The 22,630-nt window shown below is 34.2% G+C and overlaps 2 protein-coding genes across 2 annotated transcripts; both read right to left on the bottom strand.

Annotated features, from left to right (window-relative positions):
• Positions 1-926: 926 nt before the first annotated feature.
• Positions 927-13,979, bottom strand: LOC110992429 (neuronal PAS domain-containing protein 4). Its single transcript, XM_022258249.2, has 11 exons — positions 13,622-13,979; positions 7,118-7,299; positions 6,238-6,311; positions 5,597-5,686; positions 5,193-5,381; positions 4,761-4,945; positions 4,412-4,518; positions 4,005-4,155; positions 2,961-3,245; positions 1,379-1,512; positions 927-1,197 (listed from the first exon to the last, which is right to left on the bottom strand). Exons 1-11 carry the CDS (start codon positions 13,630-13,632, stop codon positions 1,010-1,012), a joined length of 1,596 nt encoding a protein of 531 aa, XP_022113941.2. The 5' UTR covers positions 13,633-13,979; the 3' UTR covers positions 927-1,009.
• A 1,407-nt stretch (positions 13,980-15,386) lies between these two features.
• On the bottom strand, positions 15,387-21,311 carry LOC111002471. Its single transcript, XM_022272629.2, has one exon. It carries the CDS (start codon positions 21,309-21,311, stop codon positions 15,387-15,389), a length of 5,925 nt encoding a protein of 1,974 aa, XP_022128321.2.
• Between the last annotated feature and the right edge of the window lie 1,319 nt (positions 21,312-22,630).

Here is a 22,630-nt window from a genome sequence, read left to right as displayed (position 1 = left end):
AAGTTTATGTTACTTTGATTCTGGAAAATTATATTTCCCTTTAAAAAGTGTATGTATACGACGATGTTACGGGTTTTCAAATTATATAAAATCTTTTGATATTGTTGACTGATACGGCAAAATAAGGGGGAATTTATAAATATACCCCTTTTAATAAGAAAGTTGTATTAAATAAAAGAGATAATTATATTCAAAATATTTATTCCTCATAACTTAAAATATTTAAATGCAATATTTACATATAACTATAATAATTTACAAATTGGACGGTACAATACATTATAAGCTATTACTTTGGAATCAACTATAATTTGGACGGAATCAATTACAATTGACAATTAGCTACTTCAAAAACTTATTTAACTATACTGACAAATAGTTTAACATAACAATACTGAAAATATTAAAATAAATAAATACATAACCTATTCTTTGTAACCTAATATACCCCTCTTGCTTGACCCTTATGTCACTCGTTAAGTCACAAACGCAATACTACATACGTATTAACAAACACAATTTAATGTACCAGTCATCGAAGTAAAGATTTGATATCAGAAGCACACGAGTAATTAAACAATGAAAAAATGGTAATTGTATAAAAAATCGAGTACTTTCTTAGATATTCACAGTGGATCTTATAAGTGTATTAGTACAACTTCAATTTGTTTTGTTTAAAGAATTCCATTAATATATAAATTCCAACAATAAATTAAGTTAATGTATGAAATGAATGGTTTTGGAAATTGTTCCAAACTCAAATGGGGCTAAAGCCTATTAGGGTCTTTGTAAATGCGACTGCTATTTATATAAAGAAAATTATAAATTTATATAAAGAATAGCAATTGAATATGATATATATTCAACTGTCCGGTTTCATTCATAAAAAAATCAAACGACAAGTAATTATCAGTGTTTCAAATTGGTTTCTCTGGCCCTTTTTTCATAGTATTTTGTATTTAATATTTCATGACAGATCAATTGGTTATGTCAAACAAACTAGACTTAATTAAGTAACCATAGCTCTTTCTGTGGGCATTGGAAGTATATTATATGAGAACCTTTGTGTGTAGTCTGTCATTTTGAGGTTATCTGACCATGGAGGACTTGGATTCCACCGCTCCATTCCATCTGCGGGTTCCATCGAAACCCCAAGGTTTGTAAGACGCATTCGCTTTGGAGAGGGATATTCCGTACCTGAAATGGAGAAAGACGTAATTTTCGGCACATATATATATATATATATAGTTTGTAAGAAAATAATTCAATAATAGAATCGTATGTGGTGTGTGTGTGTGTGGATAGGCTAACTGATATTTAATTTTCACTTAGTGCTTTACTAGTAGCAACGTTGGCCTAGTGGCGTAATGTTACTAACCATCCATACAAATGCTGGTACAGGGTTCTTGTGGGTAAGTTACAGTGGCGAACTGTTCATATTCTCTTTTGCCGGCATAGGTATACGGGTACATAGTCATTGCTTCAGGCGACATCTCGTAGTGATTTGGTGACCTAAAACAATATGACACGTAAAACTTTAATTATTATTTTTTTTTTTGGCTTTAATTTGTGCCAACTGGGCACAAGGTACTTCGCCAGTGTCGTGTAGATGGAGAAGGCACGAAGGAGATTGATCGGTAAAATTTTAAAAAACCTAAAAAAAATAGTTGGTATTCGATTGCTAGTTTAAAGACAGCACAGACAACACAAACATGAGTAAAAACATGATTAAATACTATTTGCTACTTATGAATAATTTATATATATATATACTACAATTTAATTTTATTACTTGCTATATATTTACATAAAAATCTGCAATATGGACACAAACTACACACAAACATTAACAAACATTTAACACTTAAAGGACGGGGGACTTTAGGGGGAAGAACGTCATAGAGAGGATAGGTTAGTTTAGGAAGGCACTGTATCTCACAGCTATGTGAGATACAGTGCCTTCATCTAAGCCACACTAACTTTAATTATTAAAATATTATTTAGCTGGTTGTAAATGTTATTTAGGAAACTTTTGAAACTGTTTAATAATAATATCTAAAAAAAAAAAAAATTTGACGATATATTCTCAGATGTATTGAATATATATAATAATTAAAATCGGGCGAGCCGTTTCAGTGGAGTTAGGTTACAAAGAGGATTTATGTACAAAATTGAATTACCGTGAATGCAAAAAACACTTAATTTCTAAACGAATAACATTAATTTATTTTATAACCAGCAATGCAAAATTTGTAAACTAAACGAAATCATTTATACATTATAAAACAATTTTTATTTGTTCAAAAGCGTGAATGAGATTTATGACGTGCGGAGGGTTAAACCAATAAATATGGTAATAAAGGTGTCAAAGTATGAAATGCGACGGACGTACAGATAACAGACATGTGAATGTAGTTTTAAGGTTAAGTAATATTCTAGTAATGTGTACTTTTTTTTTATAGAACAGGGGGCAATCGGGCAGGAGGCTCACCTGATGTTAAGTGATACGGAGGTATCCATGCCCATGGACACTCTCGATGCTAGAGGGCTCGCGAGTGCGTTGCCGGCCTTTAAGGATTTGTACGCTCTTTTCTTGAAGGACCCTAATTCGAATTGGTTCGGAAATACTATGATTTCATATTTTATTATATATCATATTCACAGGAAGGCATTTCCAACCCAATGTAACGTAATAACGCGCCCATGGACATTAAATATTAGAAGGAGTGCGCATTGCTTTTCCAAATATGAATGTGTTTATTTGCTTATACATTATTGCAAGAAATCTTTAAACAATCTATGCCTATGTTATTGACGAGCGTTTTAAATTATTAATGTATCAAATACTGTGGAGTCGCGTTAAAACTATAAAAAATGATCATCAGTTGACATAAATGGCCTTTTAACAGAACTTTAAATGCTTAGCTCATACTAAGGTCTAAAGAAGAATGTAATCTTACCTTTCTTCACTTAGAGTAGATTGCGGTGAATGCGTAGAGTAATCTACGGGTCCTCTATCAGTAAACATTCGTTCGCACACATACTCTTCTGGTTTTTGAACATATGGCATATAACCATATTCCAATTCCGTGTTTTCCACATATTGGTATTCTTGATAGGGCTCTTGGAATTGTTCCCGTCGGAAGAATTTTTGACAACGCGGGTCCAGTCCACACGGTTGGTGCTGGTAGCCGTAGTATTGGTATATCCAGGAGTTTGCCACCATTATTGAGGCTTCTTCTTCGCTGTAGATGTAAAATTATTATGAAACGTCATAATGTGTTTTTTTTAAATTCCTATGTAATAAATACTTATTCATTATATGTAAACTTTATGTTGAATATTGTTTGAAATAAATTTATTTTTTAATAAAAGGTCCAGAATTCACTTTTATTGGTTGATTTTAATAATTATTGATATATCAACCATTACATCATAGTTTTCCGTATAGATTTTCGTTGTATCATAATTTCTGATATCGATCCTAAATTATTTCTAAAAACAAACAAAGGGGAAGCTCTTAAAAAATACATTTGAGAAACAGACAGTACTTTAGTTTAATTATTATTTAGGTCTGTTTAGCGTTTTTCAACTGACTAATAAAACAAACCGGACCGCCTCTTTCTGTTTCTCTTTCATGATTATTTGTCAAACTAATAGGCAAGTAGGTGATCAGCCTTTTGCGCCACATGCCGTCGACTTTGGGTCTAAGGCATGCCGGTTTCCTCACGATGTTCACCTTCACAGCTCGAGCGAATGTTAAATGCGCACATTGACAGAGGCCCTTGGTGCACAGCCAGGGATCGAACCTACGACGTCAGGGATGAGAGTCGCACGCTGAAGCCACCAGGAAAACACTGCACTTTTAAATGACTAGACGGCGTAAAATTAAGAAAAAAGATTTATACAGGTATCCATTAATATATTGCACGCATCATAAAAAGAAATAGAAATAGATGTAACTGTATGAATTTATCACATATATATAGTAAAAGTTACATTACCTTAAAACTTGGTTAGTAGCAACGATAAATTGTCTAGGGGCATCCGTGGCTTCCTTGACTTGTAGCACCATATGTATCCATAGGAACTCGCCTGATCGCTGTTGCAGCCTCACTAGTAATATACAACATTTATCTTGTTCCGATTGTGTAACTGCAACACAATTTCGTTATATGAGGTGCTGTCAATACTATAAAAGTAGAATTTAAATGCAATGCAAATTTTTAAAAGCAATTTTTTATTTTCTATATGAGGTCGAACAGTTAAGGGTTTTGGTACTCGCTCGTTCACAGTCTGTTTTGAGTTTTTTACTACTTAAGGCTTCTATTAATAAAATGTACGCGTAAACAGTATAACACTTGATCAACACACAATAATAAGACTTTCAAAGAACTTGATACAAACTTACTTAATTTATGTTTGGCTTGAGCTTCTCGTAAACTATCCCAATGTAGTATTTGGTACCACGATACATCTATTAGTTCCGATTTATTCCATCCTAAGTACCACTCGCCACTGAATAAAAATATTCATTAAAAATAATATAACATTTAAACTAACATACTATATAATATAATATAATTATAAGTATGAAGTCATATCAACCTTCACCACTTACTATTATAGAAGGAACACAAGTTACGATTTTCTGTATTCTTTAGGACACAAACACCTAATTAAAAAGATAGCTAAAGATATACGTACAAAATTAAAGTTTTGATAACAAATTGACTGAATTTTTGGTGGGCATAGCTTACTTGGTATCGATATGCAGTATCTTCATGTCCATGGCGTGCACAGTGGTGAAGACGTTGGTGGCGCCGTGGACTACGCACTCGCGCGTCTCCGGCATCGCCAGCGGCGTGCACGACGCTAGGAACACGGGCTCGTTGCGACTGCATAGCGGTAGGTAAGATACGTAGTGGCCGCGAACTAGAACTACCTAAAATTTATTTTTATTAAAAAAAATTGTATTCGATTTAAAGAAAGCCGGACTATGGATATGTACTCATTAAGAACAATAAAAGTTATCTTAAGCTGTTGTCAATACGTGAAGTATTGGAGGAATGTTTCATTAACTAGTAGTTAAATAAAGATACAAAAAAAAACAGTCGATGAAAAAAAAAACAAAGCAACTTTTTTATGAAACATGTTTTTAATATTTTTATTAACTTTTATAGACTACTTACTTTTTGGTCACCAAATCTCATTTGTCTCCTAGCGTTTCTCGATACATTCATTCTACAGAAGAAATGTCTATTCTTTGGTACATTTTCAGTCTCTCCGTTACTTCCTCTATTTAGCTCTAATTGAACCATTTGATGGTCTTGTCTATCTATTATATCATATACGCTATCTCCGTGTATTAGTAAGTCTTCCTAAAAGAAAAAGAAATCATTGAGCAGATGCTAATCAGAATCGAGAATTGTTAAGCGCTCAAATAAGTCATCTTAACCCAATTTTTTAACCTCTGCAATGTTTAGTATGATACTAAATACTCGTTGGTAAATAAAGATAAATTATTTTCTTATACATAAAAACTTAATCAGTTAAATACACTGTATAACTAAAGCTAAAAAGAGAAATAACAAACCATAGAATGTCCTAAGTATTCAGCTGCATTTTCCGATATATACAACAATTTTCCGTTCTGTGTCATCATCATCATAAAACCGTTCATTGCCTGAAAGACATTGTAACTATTACTATTTTTCATGGACATTCATTATTAGTAAACGTAAAGCTAGGGAAGACATCCAATACATCGTTGATATTAAAATTTCTTATCATCAATATTTATAATTTATTTCCAAGTTAATTGAATTTTTACAACTTTTAAAATAAATAGAAACCTAATTTGGAGTTTGGGGCGTAAGCCATACGGTCTTATTTTAACACTTCATCTTAGAATAATTAAACTAACATAATCTTAAAAAATTAATTAAAAACTTAATTAGATTATTAATTAAAAAAGATAATTTTTCAATAGTGAATGCTATACTTTTCATAACATATACGTCTGAGTAAAATTATGAAGTTCATCGTCATTCTATGTTAACTCCGACGGGTAAAAACAGACACATTGATACACCTATTTACTGGTTTTAAGGACAAATAGGTGCTCCAAATCCAAGCATTTAAGACTGGCTAGGTATACTGTTAAACGTGAATATTGATAATATAAAATTATATTAATGCGACAAACAACATCGCTTCGTCCCTACTGAAACATACCTTTGAAAATCCAATATTAGGTGTGGGTGTACTTTGTTCTTGATACTGATAGGTAAAGTCGTGACTCTTGAACACTAAAACAGAAAGAAAGACGGAATTATGGGTGAAGTTATAGCAACCAGAGATAAGATAGTGAACTAAATGTTTTTTAAACGTCTTAATATGCCTTTTCGTGACTGAAGGTGAAACAAAAAGTTTTGGAGACGTTTTGAAAACATGAGACAAGATTTAGGATATGAACGTGATGAGTTTTGACAATCGTGTGGGGCATGGGAAAATTTGGAAAAAAATATATGAAAGTTTCTAGTATTGCATTAGTTAGTATAAAATATTATATATATAACTTTAATAAGTATATTATATTTACTACATGTTTTTGTACTACATATATGAGTGTTTTTTAAATAAAGACGCTTTCGATTATTTTAGACAATAGTTATACGGAGGACATGCCCTAGTTTGACATTTGAATAGATGGAAGAAGAGATAGAAGAAGATGGACTTATTTATCTTTTTTACCATTCTCTTTGATATGAATATAATTGTAGTTTATATATTATGACTCTTACGTCTTCTATGTTATTAGCACTGATATCCTACTAGAGAATTAAGTTTGTTTGGTTAAAAGTTTTAAGTTAGGCCTTAGATTTCTAAATCTGTTTCGCATTCATTTGTTTTTTCTTTGTGATCAGCCCTGATACATGACAGTTGGCTGTTTGGTCTAACATATGTCAGTTTACTCACGATGTTTTCCTTCACCGTACCAGCGAGTGTTAAATGCACAAAGACCAAAAATCCATCTATGCACAGTCGGGGTTCGATCTTACGACCCCAGGGCTGAGAGTCAGTTTAAGTCAGTAGGTTAAAAAGGTTGATTTACCTTGTTGAAAATAATTCATTTTCCTTACATACACACAGACCAGAGCCATCAGCTGCAATTGTGACAACCTCTGTCTGGTGGAGGGTGGAAGCGGTAGTAGATCTCGAAGGTTAGATATCTCTGCGTTGATGAGATCACGACGCATTTTACTCGCACCCTTTGTGGATTTTGTTGGCTCGAATCTAAAACATATCCATGCCAAATATTATATTACCTACATTCACAGAACAAGGCTACTAAAGAGGGTCAAATTGGAAACCCTTCAATATTTTTTAGGTGTACTTTATACACTATTTATATTAAGTTATTATACATTACCATGATTATCTACTTCTACATTTTATGTGGTATTATAATATTCTAAATTTGAATGTGTGTGAAAATTTGTGACGTCAAAGTTTAAAATTGTGTGAACGATTCTGGTATATATTTACTTATTTTCATTTCGTTGTAAGAAGAAATATAGTAAAATTAAAATAATTAAATAAAAAGAAAACTCAAAAAATTAAATAAACATCTCGGTCATTGACGCTATTCAATAAAGATCAATCAAAAAGGCATTCGTCATATTTCATACTACTTGACATAAGATACGAAAGGGAATTGAGAATGACGGAATAACATTAGATACCGACGGAAGTCGTGAAAAACTTTAAGAAATTAATGTTTAGGAATCTTTTTAATTCTTAAGGAAATCCCATTGATAAAAAAGATTTATTTGTAAACAATGTGCGGATATTCCGGTCGGACAGGTGTCCGTTTGTCGGCTCGTTCTATAGAAATGTATTAACATACTTGCAAACATTACAACCATTTTAATAACACAGTTTATACAACTTGTAGTTGTAAAAGAGGCTTACATATTCAAGAAGATTAACCGAACACTAATAATAAAAAATAATTTCATCGTTTAAGCTACAAAAGTCGTATTTTTAAACGAATATAAATAATTTTCTTCTTTAATTAACTTTTACCGCATACCTGAGAAATTAGGTTAACAGTATTGATTGAAATAAAATATTCAAAAGACTGTTTCAGAGTCATAACTAAATATAAAAAACGCTTCTTTTAGATTTTGGAAATCGGATGTAAATTTGTATTGGACATAAGCGGTCGAAAACAATCAATTTTAACCAACGCTTAACTTGAACAACTCAATGTATTGTAAACTGTGGCAGGTCGACGGAAACTGTGTGTAAATTTATTGCTTTACGCCTATATTATAATATCCATATTGTTATGCAAATTCTTCCGAGAGCTCATTCTGAATGCGTTCAATTTCTTTTCCTATATCATGATATTGAATACAAATTATGAGGTTTATTTCATTGTAAATCAATGTATAATTTAATTAATATTAATAGGTTGTGAGATGAAAGTAATTATATCGTGATTGGAATATTTGATTAATCAGTATATTTTTTACGAACTGGTTGGTTCTTAGGCATAGGTAACAAAATATAAACTTTAAAAGAATTATTGAATAGTAGTTTTTCTTGTAAGTAAGCTACCTCCTAGAATCCCGAATATCTACCTTATTATTGAATAATTAACATTTTTATACACTAAACAAAAAAAAAAGCGCAGAAATTAGGGCGCCTTCAATTCTTCGCCTTCTTCGACGTATGCTTGGTACGTACAGAAAACTATTTACCTAATTAAGTAAAAATTTATAAAATTACTACGATGCGACTTTTCACAAAAAACCACTTTGGTGTTAGTTTCTACGTTGAATAGTTAATATTTAAAATGACAAATTTTACATTATTGAAAACTATATAAATAACTGTTGTATTTAATATATTCGGTACAAACAAGTCACTTTAAATAATATCATATACGAATTAGAATACAATAACTCTCCGAAAAAACTTTATAAACTTCGGATGTCCCTAACACGAGCCGCTGTTTGATCTCGCTCGGGGTTCCTTTTTACGGCTTTAACGATTACCTTTTTTTGATGTGATTGTGGGAAGTGGTAAGTGTTCAATTTTATTTGATTGTTATTGTAGTGTTTGATGGTTATGTTAAGATTCATTACAAATTAATTATCGTTGGAGTAGTAATTACGTTACTTTTACATTTCCAATGCTTTGGAAATTGGTATTATTTTTCTTCAAGGAGTATCATACCTCTACTCAGATTCAAAAATTTGTTGAAAAAATTCAGCGCCTCTGGTGGTCGTTTGCCAAACTAAAACATTTCATAGTAGTACATGATATGTTAACAATTATTAAAGTCAAGATAATTATTTATAATAAGTTTTGCTAAGGAGTTTTTGATACTTTAAACGTGATACTATATTTTTTTATGTTATATAATTATTTATTTATGTACAGTACATTAAGTTATTACCCAGCTTCTCGTTACAGTCTCAAAGCGAGAATTCAAAAATATTCAAGTAAAATGTAAATCATTTACTGGCCATCAGTGTTGGGGCAAAAAGCTGGCATTCCGAGCATAGTTATAACCATGACAACGTGAGGCTTTCACGGGCCACATTACACCGTGTAAATTCTTACGATATAGTTTCCCCTTTTTTATTGGGCACGTGTTGAAATTTTATGTAAAAACTGACCTTTCCCAGGAAAGTGTTAGGCATTTATCGTAAGGTTTTTAGTATACTGGTTAATATCAAAATACTTTTCACAAGATATAAATAAAAAATAAAAATAAATCAAGTCAATAAGTATATAATAAAGAAAACGTAACCAGCTATTTTAACCAGCAATTCATAAGGTCTTGGAGCTGCAAGATGTTTTGAATTCCTGTTTTAAGTATTAAGGAATTAGATATATATGATATTTCATGTTTACGAATACCAGCATCGCTTATACCGGCGAAGGCACGATCGACCCTATCGTCAACTGTTACAATAACTTGTGACAGAGGTTATTTCATAAGTGTTTTATCACGGAGGCCTAATGGTATTGGACGACTCATTTACATCTTACAAGGGTTTAGATTCAAGATACGAGGCCTGAATGAATGCCTCCTACGAGGCAAAGAGAGCTGGTAGGACTTGGAGCGAGGTTAAATACAAGGCCCAAGACCGAACGCGATGGAGACTCAGTGTGGACGCCCTCTGCCCCACCTAGGGGTTATAGGACATTAACTAACTCACTAGGGTTTAGATTAAATATGAATTGTATCATATATTTATAAATATTAAAGTATTAAAAATAATATAAAAAGATTCTTAATTTCTGAATTGTGATAAATGTTTTGTTGTTGTTTTTCATCTGAAGTTATTGGATTATATTGAAAGTGTTAATGCATACTAAAGTATAAGCAACCTTTGTATTTCATACTTAAAAATCTGTGGTTGGCTAACATGTGAATAATGTCAATAAAACTTGTTAAATCTGTTGTGGAGATAATTTTACAACGGAAAATGCCGTCGGAATACTTATGTGTTTTTGTACTATGGCAAGTTAATAAAGAAAACAATGGTGTATGAATAAATATCAAATGACGAAGTAAACGGTAAGTGTTAGCAGATGATACTGTAAAACGAAAGAAGAAACGACTGTACGCTTAGAGAATAGAATATCTATCTAATACACGTTGAATAAGCAACGAAGCAACAAAATTTAAGAACATAAAATCCTGGCTGTTGACATTAAAATATCCAGTTTACAGTTCAAATATTCTTTGCAAAGTATATATTAAAATATCCCATGAGTGTTAATTTACTGCGTAGTTATATAGGTACAGTAAACATGACGTCACAAAACTGAACTTCAACTGATAATGGAAATAAGTGACAATTTAGCATACATGTAGCAATTTTATGTACGGTACATTATGTAACTTTCAACCTTGTACGAAAATATACGAACTAATTTTTCAACAAATAATTTTACATAAGAGTTTCCGCCCACAGTTGTATCTAAAAGATTTCACATTGATCAATATTGTTTTTAACTACTCAATATAGCTTTATTTATAAAACTAAATCTCTCTAATCCACTATACAGTGGATAAGAATCATCACAACACTGATGTTACGAAGACTTGTACTATAAGCACTTTACTTAAGCCTGTCTGTCTTAGATTCTTTGAATTTGGCTTAACAGTATTAAATGGCAACACTAATTAATCACAAATATTATACGTATGTATAATATTTAACACATTTAACGATTTCAGTGTGCAAGTTTGAGCGTATGTCGGGATAACTTAGACCATCGTTGATTTTATTTATATTTATAATACTCATTTGTGCTGTCTTTTTAATTAACCGTTCATCAAAGAGTTGTAGCAAAGACTAGCGGTTATGCTCAATTATCTACTAAATTCACATAGTAATTATTGTAAAGACAGTCTCAGTCCTTAGTCCTGAAATCGATTATCAGATTTCGGATCCATTGAAAATACTCTATTTGCAATCAATAAAACATATTATAGATTTGTAGCAGCCAGTTGCTGCAAATGTAAATGTAAATGTAAATATGTATATATCCGTGAAGCACGTATCAGTCAAAAAATGTGATGATACGCAGAAATAATAGCATATCTTAATACTCATCACTTACTAGGATTAGGAGGAAATTTCTTGCAGTAATGGCATACTGCAGAAGTAGCTTTGTCTCCGTAGACAGTAGAAAAACCGTGATATTTTAGCTTTAACAACTAAAAACCTTACCAATCTCAAGTATTCAATTCAAATCGAATCGGACTAACTATAGATCTGATATCATTTTGTCTGTCTGTCGATCGAGTCGGATAAAATACTCGAGTCGTCATTATGTCAAACTGCGCGTACCTTTGACAGGAATTATCGTGTTATCGAGTAATCATGGGTCATTGTCGAGAGAAATCATTATTTCTTAGTACGTATAGAAATATTACGAAATTGGTATGACTGTTTGAAATTGGTAGATATATATCTTATTGGCATTGGCAGCTTTGAATTGCTATTGTATGTTTCTAGTAAAAATGGAAAATTTGTTACATTCTAGTATTAGATATCTTTTCATTATTTCATTATAATCGCATTGTCATATTGTCTTTATTGATAGTCGTTCAGGTTAAACAATAATAGTAATGTACGGTGCCCACAGAATAGGAGCTAAATTTAATATATATCCTATATTTATTTTAGGTAATAGAAAAACATATGCCAGACAATACTTAAAATTTTCTTTTAAGATAATTCTAGGTATGCCGACTTAATTCACAGACTTTAATCACACACACACTCACATACTTAAATTAATTTTTCAAAAAGCGTTGTCTTTATAAGCAATTAAATAATCGAAGACTGCAAATAATATTAATTAAAATTTGCATAAAATGTTAGCTATGCCTAAGTTATGAGAACTGTATCTTACGTCGGTGTAATTATAATATGCTTTGAATTATTAATTGCACGTTGCTTTAGATTCAGCGCTACAATATTATTTCTAAGAGAATGCGAGAACCTAGCAGTAATTTTAATTAAAATAAATATTGAAATCTTAATTTTTGTATACCTATACATATATTTGGTTAAATAATTAATTACTTAAATAAATGTATTACAAAAGTTATAGGAGGTAATTTTTACTTGCCTTTATTTACGATTAAGTTAATTTATATAGAAATAATATTAAAGAGTGGCGAAGGGTTTATTGCCAGTTCTTCTTTTCGGTTCTACGCCGTTAATTTGAAAATTGGCAGTAAATGTAAAATCAGGAGCATTTACTACATTTTTTTAGTTCATAAGAGTACCCATATGAATAAATGATTGAATAATAAAAAATATTTTATAATGAATTAAGTAATATGAGTAGAATAGAATTAATTCACAATAAACCATGCTTCGAGTGTTACTGCAAAATTTGGGTTTATTTTTTTAAATATATAATAATGCAGGATTAAACATACAAAGAAACTTTATTAGTTTAGTTCAGACTGAATATATAGTAGCAGTATATGTAACAGTTGTTATTAAAACTAGGCTTGTTAATTTTGAAAAATGTAAATTTGTGAATTAATATCTAAATTTAATCAAATGTATTAAACATAATGCCTTATTCTATAGGAATGTAACGCAGATTACAATTTAAATTTTAGCAAATGAAACCTATTTAAAGCAAGTTAGTAAGAAAATTAAATAGGTAATTAAATAAAATAATTTTTTTTACAAGTATTCGTTAATTATATTTATCTATTAATTAATGTTAACGACTAAATTGGATATTTAAAATCTTAATGTAGGTGTATTTTGTTTGTAAAAGTAGTGTTAATAGTGTAATGGAATGCGCATGCACGTTTGTCACGTTCAAAAAAACATATTTCAGTTTTGTATTTTCCAATTATAATAACCTCCTATTTAACGAATATAAATATTAATGCCATTTATAGAAAACTAAGAGAAGCATTTCTTAAAAATAAGTTTTAATAAGTACACAGTGTTAAAAGCTCAAAGCAGCTTATTAATATAAAAGAACTCAGTAATCAAATAATTAACTAATACTTCTTATTGGAATCTAACAAGGAACACATAAATTGACTTACCTTAAAAACATTTTGACTGCACTATAATTCCTTAACAACAAAATTCCCACATTAATGTCAATTCATTTCGATTAATATCAAAAATAAAATAAATTAACACGACCGCACAGTCCGAACGATGTAGACTTAATGATGGCTCAATAAGGACGAACCTTTTCATAAAAACTCACAAAATTAATGTCATATTAAACCATAAAATTAATAAGCACGTGATCAACATAATTTAACACCTATGCCTCACACAATAAGAAAAAAACATTTTTAATTCTAACAAAACCGCGTCAATTTATGCGTAAGCTTTTTATTGGAATGAGATTAAGGACCGATACTAAAGCTCCGATACTTCCGTGCGCGAGCGCATCAGGACAACGACTATAAAAAGCCTCGCAGCGAAACCTCTCTTTCTCGCGTAGTTCTTTTTTTGAAACAAAAAAGCGCCCGAGTTGCTGACCCTTTGCCGGCCAATTTCAAAATAGATTTTTAGAATTTTGTCTTGTCATCAGAAAGGGGATTTTAAAAGAAAAGTTTTAAACAATTTCAGTTGTCACTCAGCGTGCGACAGAGACGGATACATGTCACGTTCCGCTGGTGTCAGTGGGAAAGAAATAGAAGGCTATTTTCTGTCGGCTTCGTTTTATATTAATGAGTCTGAAAGAGATGTAAGTAATGTAATTACTGGAGGTTTGCGTAAGGGAGACGGCATAATGATTGAAAATAGCGACAGTTATTGATAACATAATGTGCGTTGATTTGCGATTTGCCGTGAGAGCCGCGATGCATTCGTATGACTTTGAGTTAATTGTGTTGTAATGAGACGGTTTTGAGGCGATATAGCTGAGGGGCCTGTTAGGCCTTTTTTCTTTTGAGACATGTGCAGTAATGTCGTGTTTTAATTGGAAAATGTCGCTGTAAATATGAGTTTATATATTAAACGTGTTTGAGTGTGGTAAAGATTGTTATCAGATGCATTGGTAAATGTAAATATTAAATTAAATATTTCTGTATTAATTTGAAACTATAGTTAGTTTTTATATTTAACATTTGATGATTTTGGTCAAAAATGGTCGGGCTGTTGCCGAACACTTTAATGATAATTAAATAAAAGATTGCTTTGCTCTTAAAAACTAATGTAATGAGTGATCGCGGTGATGGTTGATGACACACTGATGTATAAAGAAAAGCGTCGCGCGCAGGCGGCGAACTATATGTACTTATGCTAATTAATTGCAAGGTGTTCGGTTACTTTCCGAACATGCTCCCGGGCGGGAGAGAAAAAAAAACACAAAATGCTAAAAATTATACATATGAGAGAAAAAAAAATTACTGATAAAGAAAAAAAAATTAATGCTTATGCTACATAACACTATCTTCGATTATCGAGAATGCCTTTCGCGCACTAACACTTTCACTTTCACTGTGAACCACTGATTTTATTTCACTGTTATCACTGCGTTGCACGCCCGGTGAGAGCACCAGACGCCGCTGACGCCGACACCTCCTCCAGGCGACGACGAGCGCTGCACGCGCGCAAACGCCGACCAGGCTGTAGCTGATGGAGTATTGATGTATGTCGTGGCTCGATAGCTCAGGCATTTCATCTATGTTGCTCTTCATGCTTATTATTTGGGATTCTAAGCCATCTATAGAGCTGTTCAGTTTATCGATATCTGTATCGTCTTCTTTGAAGTAAGGCATTGTTATATTGATAATGTGTTTGATGTCTGTAACATCTGGTGTAAGGATGTTCGGTGCCGTTTGTATAATATTAAATTGTTGCCTTAACGAGAGAGTTTAACCGACTACTTATAATGTTATACTGCCTTTCCATCGATGCTTCTGTTCTTTTTAGCAAGTTAAATTCTGACTCTACTATAGAAGTTTGATTACGCCATAGATTTACCAAGTGTTGTTGATTATTTCTAATTAGTTCAATGTCCTCAGAGTATTTATCTGCAAAATGCTGATCTAGCACACCAAACAATGTGTTCGCAAGGTAACCTACACCGTTGATAAGACCGCGACGCTGTCTGGAGTGCTCGGTAAAATGCTGTGTTAATAAAAGTTGATTGTTGTATTGTAACTCTGAGTAGTCGTGATTCATTTGTAGTAAAATCATATGGCATTGTTGATTATGCTCTATGTTAGTACATAGTTTGTCCAAGTGATTTGATAATTTTTTGTATGCTTGTTCATCTTGCCAGTACGGGGCCATGTCGTGGTACACAACTAAGGTCCATTTGTCTCTAATAAGTTTCATCTTTGTTATGGGGTCGAAATACAACGATTGGCTGTCGCTCATCTCTGTAATATTATACTCCGATCTAGAAGTAGGCATAATGCTCATGAATGAAAGAAACCCTATCGCCATTGATATAAAGTCGAATTTCTTCTTAACTTGTCTGCATGGTCGTGTCTTCTTTCCGGCTAATGATTGACCTTTACATGATTCATTCGTTTGCTTGCTTGATGCTTTTTTCTTGTTTTGTTCTTGCTCGTTTTTAGATGCCGTGTTGGCGAGAGGTAATGCTGACAATTTGATGATCGGTCTCCTTAATAAACCATTTTTTGTCTTTAAGGTAACAACTCTTACCAGACCATCTGAACCCGGGTGAAGCTGGACGACGCGACCCATCGCCCACTTCCCTGGCGGTAAATTAGCATCATGTATGAGGACGATTTCTCCAACTTCAATGTTTTTACAACTTTTGCGCCATTTTGTTCTTTCTATTAGCTGGGTGAGATAATCTGATTTCCATTGCTTCCATATGTCTGTAAATAATTTGCTAGTGAGATGCCACCTTGTCCTTGCATCTTCTTTTGTCTGTATAATGGTCGAACCTGCCCTTCCCGTCAGGAAATGCGCTGGGGTTAGAATTTGCAAGTCATCCGCATCTTCTGTTAATGCGCAGAGCGGCCTTGAATTTAAACATGCTTCTAGCTGTGCTAGAAGAGTAGAGTACTCTTCAAAGGTAAGTTTCTGCTGCCCTATAACTCTTTTTAGGTGATGTTTGAGGCTACGTACTGCTCTTTCCCACAGTCCTCCGGCACTCGCCCAGGTGGCGGCGTTGAAGTGCCAGTCGATTTTCATTTCAGATAACTCGGAGAAAAAACTATCATTGAACATGCTTTGAAATTCTTCTATTTCCTCCTGTAATATTCTGTTTGCTTTAATAAAGTTAGTTCCTTGATCGGAATAGATATGGCGGGGCGCGTTTCTCCTTGAAGCCATTCTCCTAAGAGCCGCTAAAAATGCCTCACTGCTTAGGTCAGACACCAACTCTAGGTGCACTGCTTTTGTGACCATACAAACGAACACTGCTATGTATGCTTTAGTAGTTCGAATGCTTCTACCTCTACTTGCTTTTGTTTCTACGAACCCCGTGTAGTCCACTCCTGTATGATAAAACGGGGGTGCCTCGTTGACCCTTGCTTCGGGAAGGTCAGCCATCAATTGTTGGCCCAACACAGGATCGTGTCGTTTGCAGGTTACGCATGATCTCAAATATTTTTTGGTGGCACTGTATCCTCTTATGATCCAGTACTTCTTTCTTAAACATGTCACAGTAAGTCTTGGCCCACCATGATAAGTTAGTTCATGTGCTTCTGCTATCAGTAAGATCGTGAGACGCCCTTCGTGGGGTATGATTGCTGGATGCTTCATCTCAGGATCTATGTTTGCCTTTGATAATCTTCCGCCAACTCTGAGGATTCCTGTCTTGTCCAGGTGCGGTGTCAAAGGTAATAATTTGCTTTTACTTTGCACACGTTTATGTTCGCGGTAATGCTCTATGTCGCTTGCGAATGCGGATCTTTGTTCATTGATAATGATCAATCGACTTGCATTTTGAAGCTCGTGCGGCGTTAAATAACTCGGTAGTTTCTTTGCTTTTAAAGACAAAATAATTTTAGTTGCCCGTAATATCCAAGCTAACACCCGTCTGGCCTTTGTTATAGAGCTGTGTTTTGCTAGTAAATCTGATATGATGTTTTGTTTATATGTGCTTTTTTGTTCGTTGGTGGCCTGAATGACGTTGGTGTGCATTTTATTACGTAACTCCTCTTCCGTAGTATATGTTTTGATTTCAGATTCTTTATCTTCATTAATTGGCGGTCCGTTCCACCATAATTTATGTTTAATGAGCTGAGTCGTGTAGATACCTCTGCTGGCTGCGTCAGCAGGGTTTTGATCGGTCTTGATGTATCTCCAACATTCGGCCGGTATGTTCTTTGTGATTGATTTAACCCGGTTTGATACGAATAGTTTCCATTTTCCGGGGTCTCCGTGAAGCCACCCAAGTACGATCATAGAGTCGCTGTATGCTGATATTTTTATTGAGTGACCTACTAAGCTCTCTACAATTTTCTTTAATAACTTCGAGAGTAGGTCAGCTGCGCTTAGTTCCAGTCGTGGTAACGTGATATTCTTATCAGTGGGTACCAACTTTGTCTTGGCTGCTACTAGTATTCTTTGCGATTCATCGCTTGTTCGTGCATATACTACACATGCTAATGCCTTTTCAGATGAGTCACAGTACCCAATGAGCTCGATGACGCCTTTCTCACCGCTTCCGATCCACCTAGGAACTGTGCATTGGTTGATATTTTCCAGGTCTGTTCTGATTCTTATCCACTCTGTTACACATTCGGCTGATACTTCGTCTTCCCATTCTTTGACTTCCATCCAAACTTTTTGGAAAAGTAGCTTAAGCTTAGTAACGACTGGCGCTAGCCAGCCCAACGGATCAAACACCTTTGATATTTCTGATAGTAACTTCCGCTTTGTTAATTTTGATGTTGTTACCTTGGACAGTCTGCACTCGAAAGTAAATGCATCGTTAGCCGGAGACCACCCTAGTCCAAGGGTTTTGATTGTGTTTTCTGATTTGAAATTGAATATTTGCTCTGTCTGCTCTGTGTTCAGATTTTCTAGAATGTCTGCTGCATTAGATGTCCACTTTCTCAGCAAGAATCCGCCTGATTTTAATAACTGATCCAGCTGTGTTACAATCTGTTTTGCTTCTTCTATAGAATGTGCTCCGCTTACCAGGTCATCCATATAGAATTGATTTTCCAGAATTTTCGCTGCTTTAGGAAAACCTTCGCGTTCATCGGCTGCTAACTGCTTAAGGGTCATCATAGCTAGAAACGGGGCTGCTGTGGTCCCGTAACTTACGGTCGTAAGGTGATAGGATCTGATAGGTTCCTCTAGTGAATTCCTCCATACAATTTTTTGAAGATTTTGATCGGTTTTATCTACCAAAATTTTCCGAAACATTTTTTCTATGTCGGCGATGAAGCCGACTTTATATTGTCTCCATGATAAAATTAAAATTAGTGATTGCAAGTCTTTTTGTAAATTCGGACCTTTGTACATTAAATCATTAAGACTGAACCCAGACGATGTCTTTGCTGAACCACTGTAAACAACGCGTAGGAATTTGCCCGCATCGGCACGCTGCACGCCGTGGTGCGGGAGATAACATTCCGGGGAAGCCCTTTCGTTATCTATACAGAGTGTCATATGACCTAAGTCTAAATACTCCTGCATGAATTGTTTGTAACTTGTTGCCAAATTAGGATCCTTAGCTAGTTTCTTTTCGATGTTTCGATATTGTGCTATTGCTATGTGTTTAGACTCTCCTAATTTCTCTTCAAAATTATCTGTCATTGGTAACCTGACCTGGTACCGTCCGTCTTCGAGTCTTTTTGTTGTTTGTTTGTAAAAGTCAATACAATATTGATCATCTGTGGACATTGAAGACTCCTCCGTTATACCCTCGATCTCCCAAAATTGTTTCAGGTCTTCGAAGTTGCTGAGTACAACGTTGCAGTGAAATGATTGGGGCATGTTTCCGCAGAGAATCCAGCCAAGGCGCGTCTGTTGTGCTATTGGTTGTGATTGATTTTCGCCCTTGACTATTCCGCTTAAGATTATAGATGCGTAGACATCCGCTCCGAATAGTAGATCGATTGGTCTGCTTATATTATAATTAGGGTCCGCTAATTTTATGTTATCTAAATATGGTAGAAACGGTGTATCGAAGCTGTTAGTCGGCAAGCTTTTGATTAAGTTGTTGATAATTAAAACTTCGGTTTCGAATGAGTAATCATCGTTTACAGACGTGCACTTAATAGTGAGCATGCCTTTGCAATTGTTTTGCTTTTGACCGACTCCAAAGATAGAGCCGTTGCATTTTTGCCGTTGTAAACCTAATGATTGAGCCGCCTTTTCTGAAATTAATGATATCTGGGATCCTTGGTCAATCAAGACCCTCATTGTTTGCTGTGAACCATCGATTGCCGTGATTTTGACTTCTGCGGTTGCTAAGAGTACTTCGGTTGCCTTTCCCACGGGTGAATGGGGCTTAGTTGCCGCGTTGCTATTTTGTTGAGCGTGAGACTTCGAAGTACTTGCGGTTGATATGGTTGATTTTTGCTTGCTAAAGGCGTCATGTAACAGGCTGTTATGATTTTCATTACAAGTACGACATCGTTTTATTGAATAACATTTATTATTTTTATGAGAATACAAACAGTTTGCGCAAAGTTGCAACTTTTGTACGGTTTTTAGTTTCAATTCGCATGGCAGTTGCAAGAAATTATTGCATTGGAATATTCCATGTTCCTGGGAACATAATGGACATTTGATACCTGTAGATACATGAAGCGCTTTCATGATGGGACGCGGTGGGAAAACTTTGTTTGTTGATTGATGTTCAAAATGCTGTTTTCGATTTTGATTTTGATAATAAGTTTGTTGGGCCCCTTGATTTGTTTTTTGAGTCGAAAAGTCTTGTTTTCTGCGAGACGATTCTAGGGTAATGAATTTTAATTCTAAGAAGTCGATAAACTCTCGTAAAATAGGTAATTCACGGGGATTTTTGACTGATTCAATGTAACCTGCATGGGTCTCTGTGTCGAGTTTTTGTGATAAAATATGAACTATGACGGGGTCCCATGTGCTTATGTTGACACCTAGGTTCTTTATAGCATTAAGTACCTCGACTACTGTGTCGTGCATCCTTTTGATCTGGATCAATGACTGCTGCTGCATGGTTGGGAGACTGAACAGGATATTCATGTGTGATGTGAATATTAATCTTTGATTATTATACCTGTTATTTAGAATTTCCCAACATATAGTGTAGTTTTCGGAACTGATTTGTAGGTGACGAATCAAATTTTCGGCTTCACCTTTTACCTTGCTTTTCAAAAACTGCATTTTTTGTGCGTTAGATAAGGACGGGTTGCGGTCGATTGTTTCTAGGAAAAGGTCCTTGAATGAGGTCCAGTGCTGATAGTTACCCGTAAAAACGGGAATATCCATTTTGGGCGTAGAATATTCGCGATGTGCAACGGACCATAATTTGCTGTTGATTGATTTGATGTGCTCGTTGTATATTCGTTCATTCTTAGAAAATACGTTTTGATATACCTCATCTTCACCTTCTTGGTACATGTCGATCTCCCAGTGAAGAGAGTCAATAGCTGACCAGCGCTGCTGTAATGATTTTAGGGTGTATTCAAACTCCCACTTTTCGGACATGCTACTTAAATCTATGTTACTTATTGTCCTCTCAAATGCCTTAAAATTCGAGATCTGCTTTCTGAGAAGCTCCCGAAGTTTCTCGTCCGTATCGAGAGCCTCGTATGTTGTTTTTTGATTTTGAATAAGATTATCGAGATCCATGCTGAATTAAAAAGTAATATGGAAAGATCTCACTTGATATGCTGCTACTGTAGTGCTGTTGCTCGAACCCGCGCGGTGCCGTCAATGCTGTATGCTGCTGCTGTATGCTGCTGCGTAGCAAGCCTGCCTGGCTCGCCCACAGAAAGTGATGCTGTTGTGTGAGTAGCCTGCCTGGCCACCACACGAATGCTGATGCTGCTATGCTATGCAACTGATGTATGCTGTGATATATGCTGTGTGGGAGCTGGAGCAGCTCACCGCACTTGATGATTTAATGCAATGGTGCTAGCACTTCGTACACACGAAACTTTCACGAAAACTCGCGTTTCAGGTCCCGCCTGTACGTAAGCTCGAAGGACCAAAAATGGTCGGGCTGTTGCCGAACACTTTAATGATAATTAAATAAAAGATTGCTTTGCTCTTAAAAACTAATGTAATGAGTGATCGCGGTGATGGTTGATGACACACTGATGTATAAAGAAAAGCGTCGCGCGCAGGCGGCGAACTATATGTACTTATGCTAATTAATTGCAAGGTGTTCGGTTACTTTCCGAACAATAGTTGCTGCACATAGTTTGCCATTACCTGGCCCGGTTCATTTTCAATATTCTATATTGCCTGATTTAATTAATTGATAGTAAAACAATTATATTAGTAGTACGAGATCGTTAAAAAATATTGTTTGTCTAACTAGATAAACTAGATAGATGTCGGATAAAACATATTTAGTAAAAGATAATAAGAAACAAGTACAAACAAAAGTTTTTATATGAACATAAATGAAAATTTATATCATGCAAATCTCTTTAAAAATTTAATTACGTTTCATGATTTATTTATTTAAAATTCTACGTATCAAAAATACAGTTTTAAAGTTTTAAGATTTCGAGGTATTTCGATTTAAATTAGGGATCAGATCTGAAATGCAACATCGCTTTTTATGTTAGTGATAAGAAAAAAGAAAAAGATTCAGACGTCGCCCAAGGGCAGCTACCGTGCTACTCGAGATTAAACACGTAATCACCGACATCTACCCTAATATAAGAGAAGTTTTATTCAAATTCTTACATGAGAAATAACTGTAGATGGGTGGGAAAGTGATTTTAACATTATATGAATCATGCGAGAACGAAATTATTGGGACTCATTTATTTAGGAGCTATTTTAAGTAACAAACATTCTCTATGATATTATTATACATTCGAAGAAACGAATATTGGATGATAATTTTCTTAGATTATATTGTCTTATATCTATACTTATATAACACAATTTTGAAAACGTGATTATAGCAATTATAAACACTTTTTTAAATGAAC

This window comes from Pieris rapae, chromosome 6, assembly GCF_905147795.1.
Source record: "Pieris rapae chromosome 6, ilPieRapa1.1, whole genome shotgun sequence".
Taxonomy (NCBI): Eukaryota; Metazoa; Arthropoda; class Insecta; order Lepidoptera; family Pieridae; genus Pieris; species Pieris rapae.
This window is presented reverse-complemented; position numbering and strand designations above follow the sequence as displayed.

Bases quoted from the DNA above. Each gene is read 5' to 3' on its own strand.
- LOC110992429 (XM_022258249.2), bottom strand. The intron at 4,946-5,192 runs GTAAGTAGTCTA...AATAAATTTTAG, and splicing joins TGAGATTTGGTGACCAAAAA to GTAGTTCTAGTTCGCGGCCA. The intron at 4,156-4,411 runs GTAAGTTTGTAT...ATTGTGTTGCAG, and splicing joins TCAAGCCAAACATAAATTAA to TTACACAATCGGAACAAGAT.
- LOC111002471 (XM_022272629.2), bottom strand. From the start codon at position 21,311: ATGGATCTCGATAATCTTATTCAAAATCAAAAAACAACATACGAGGCT.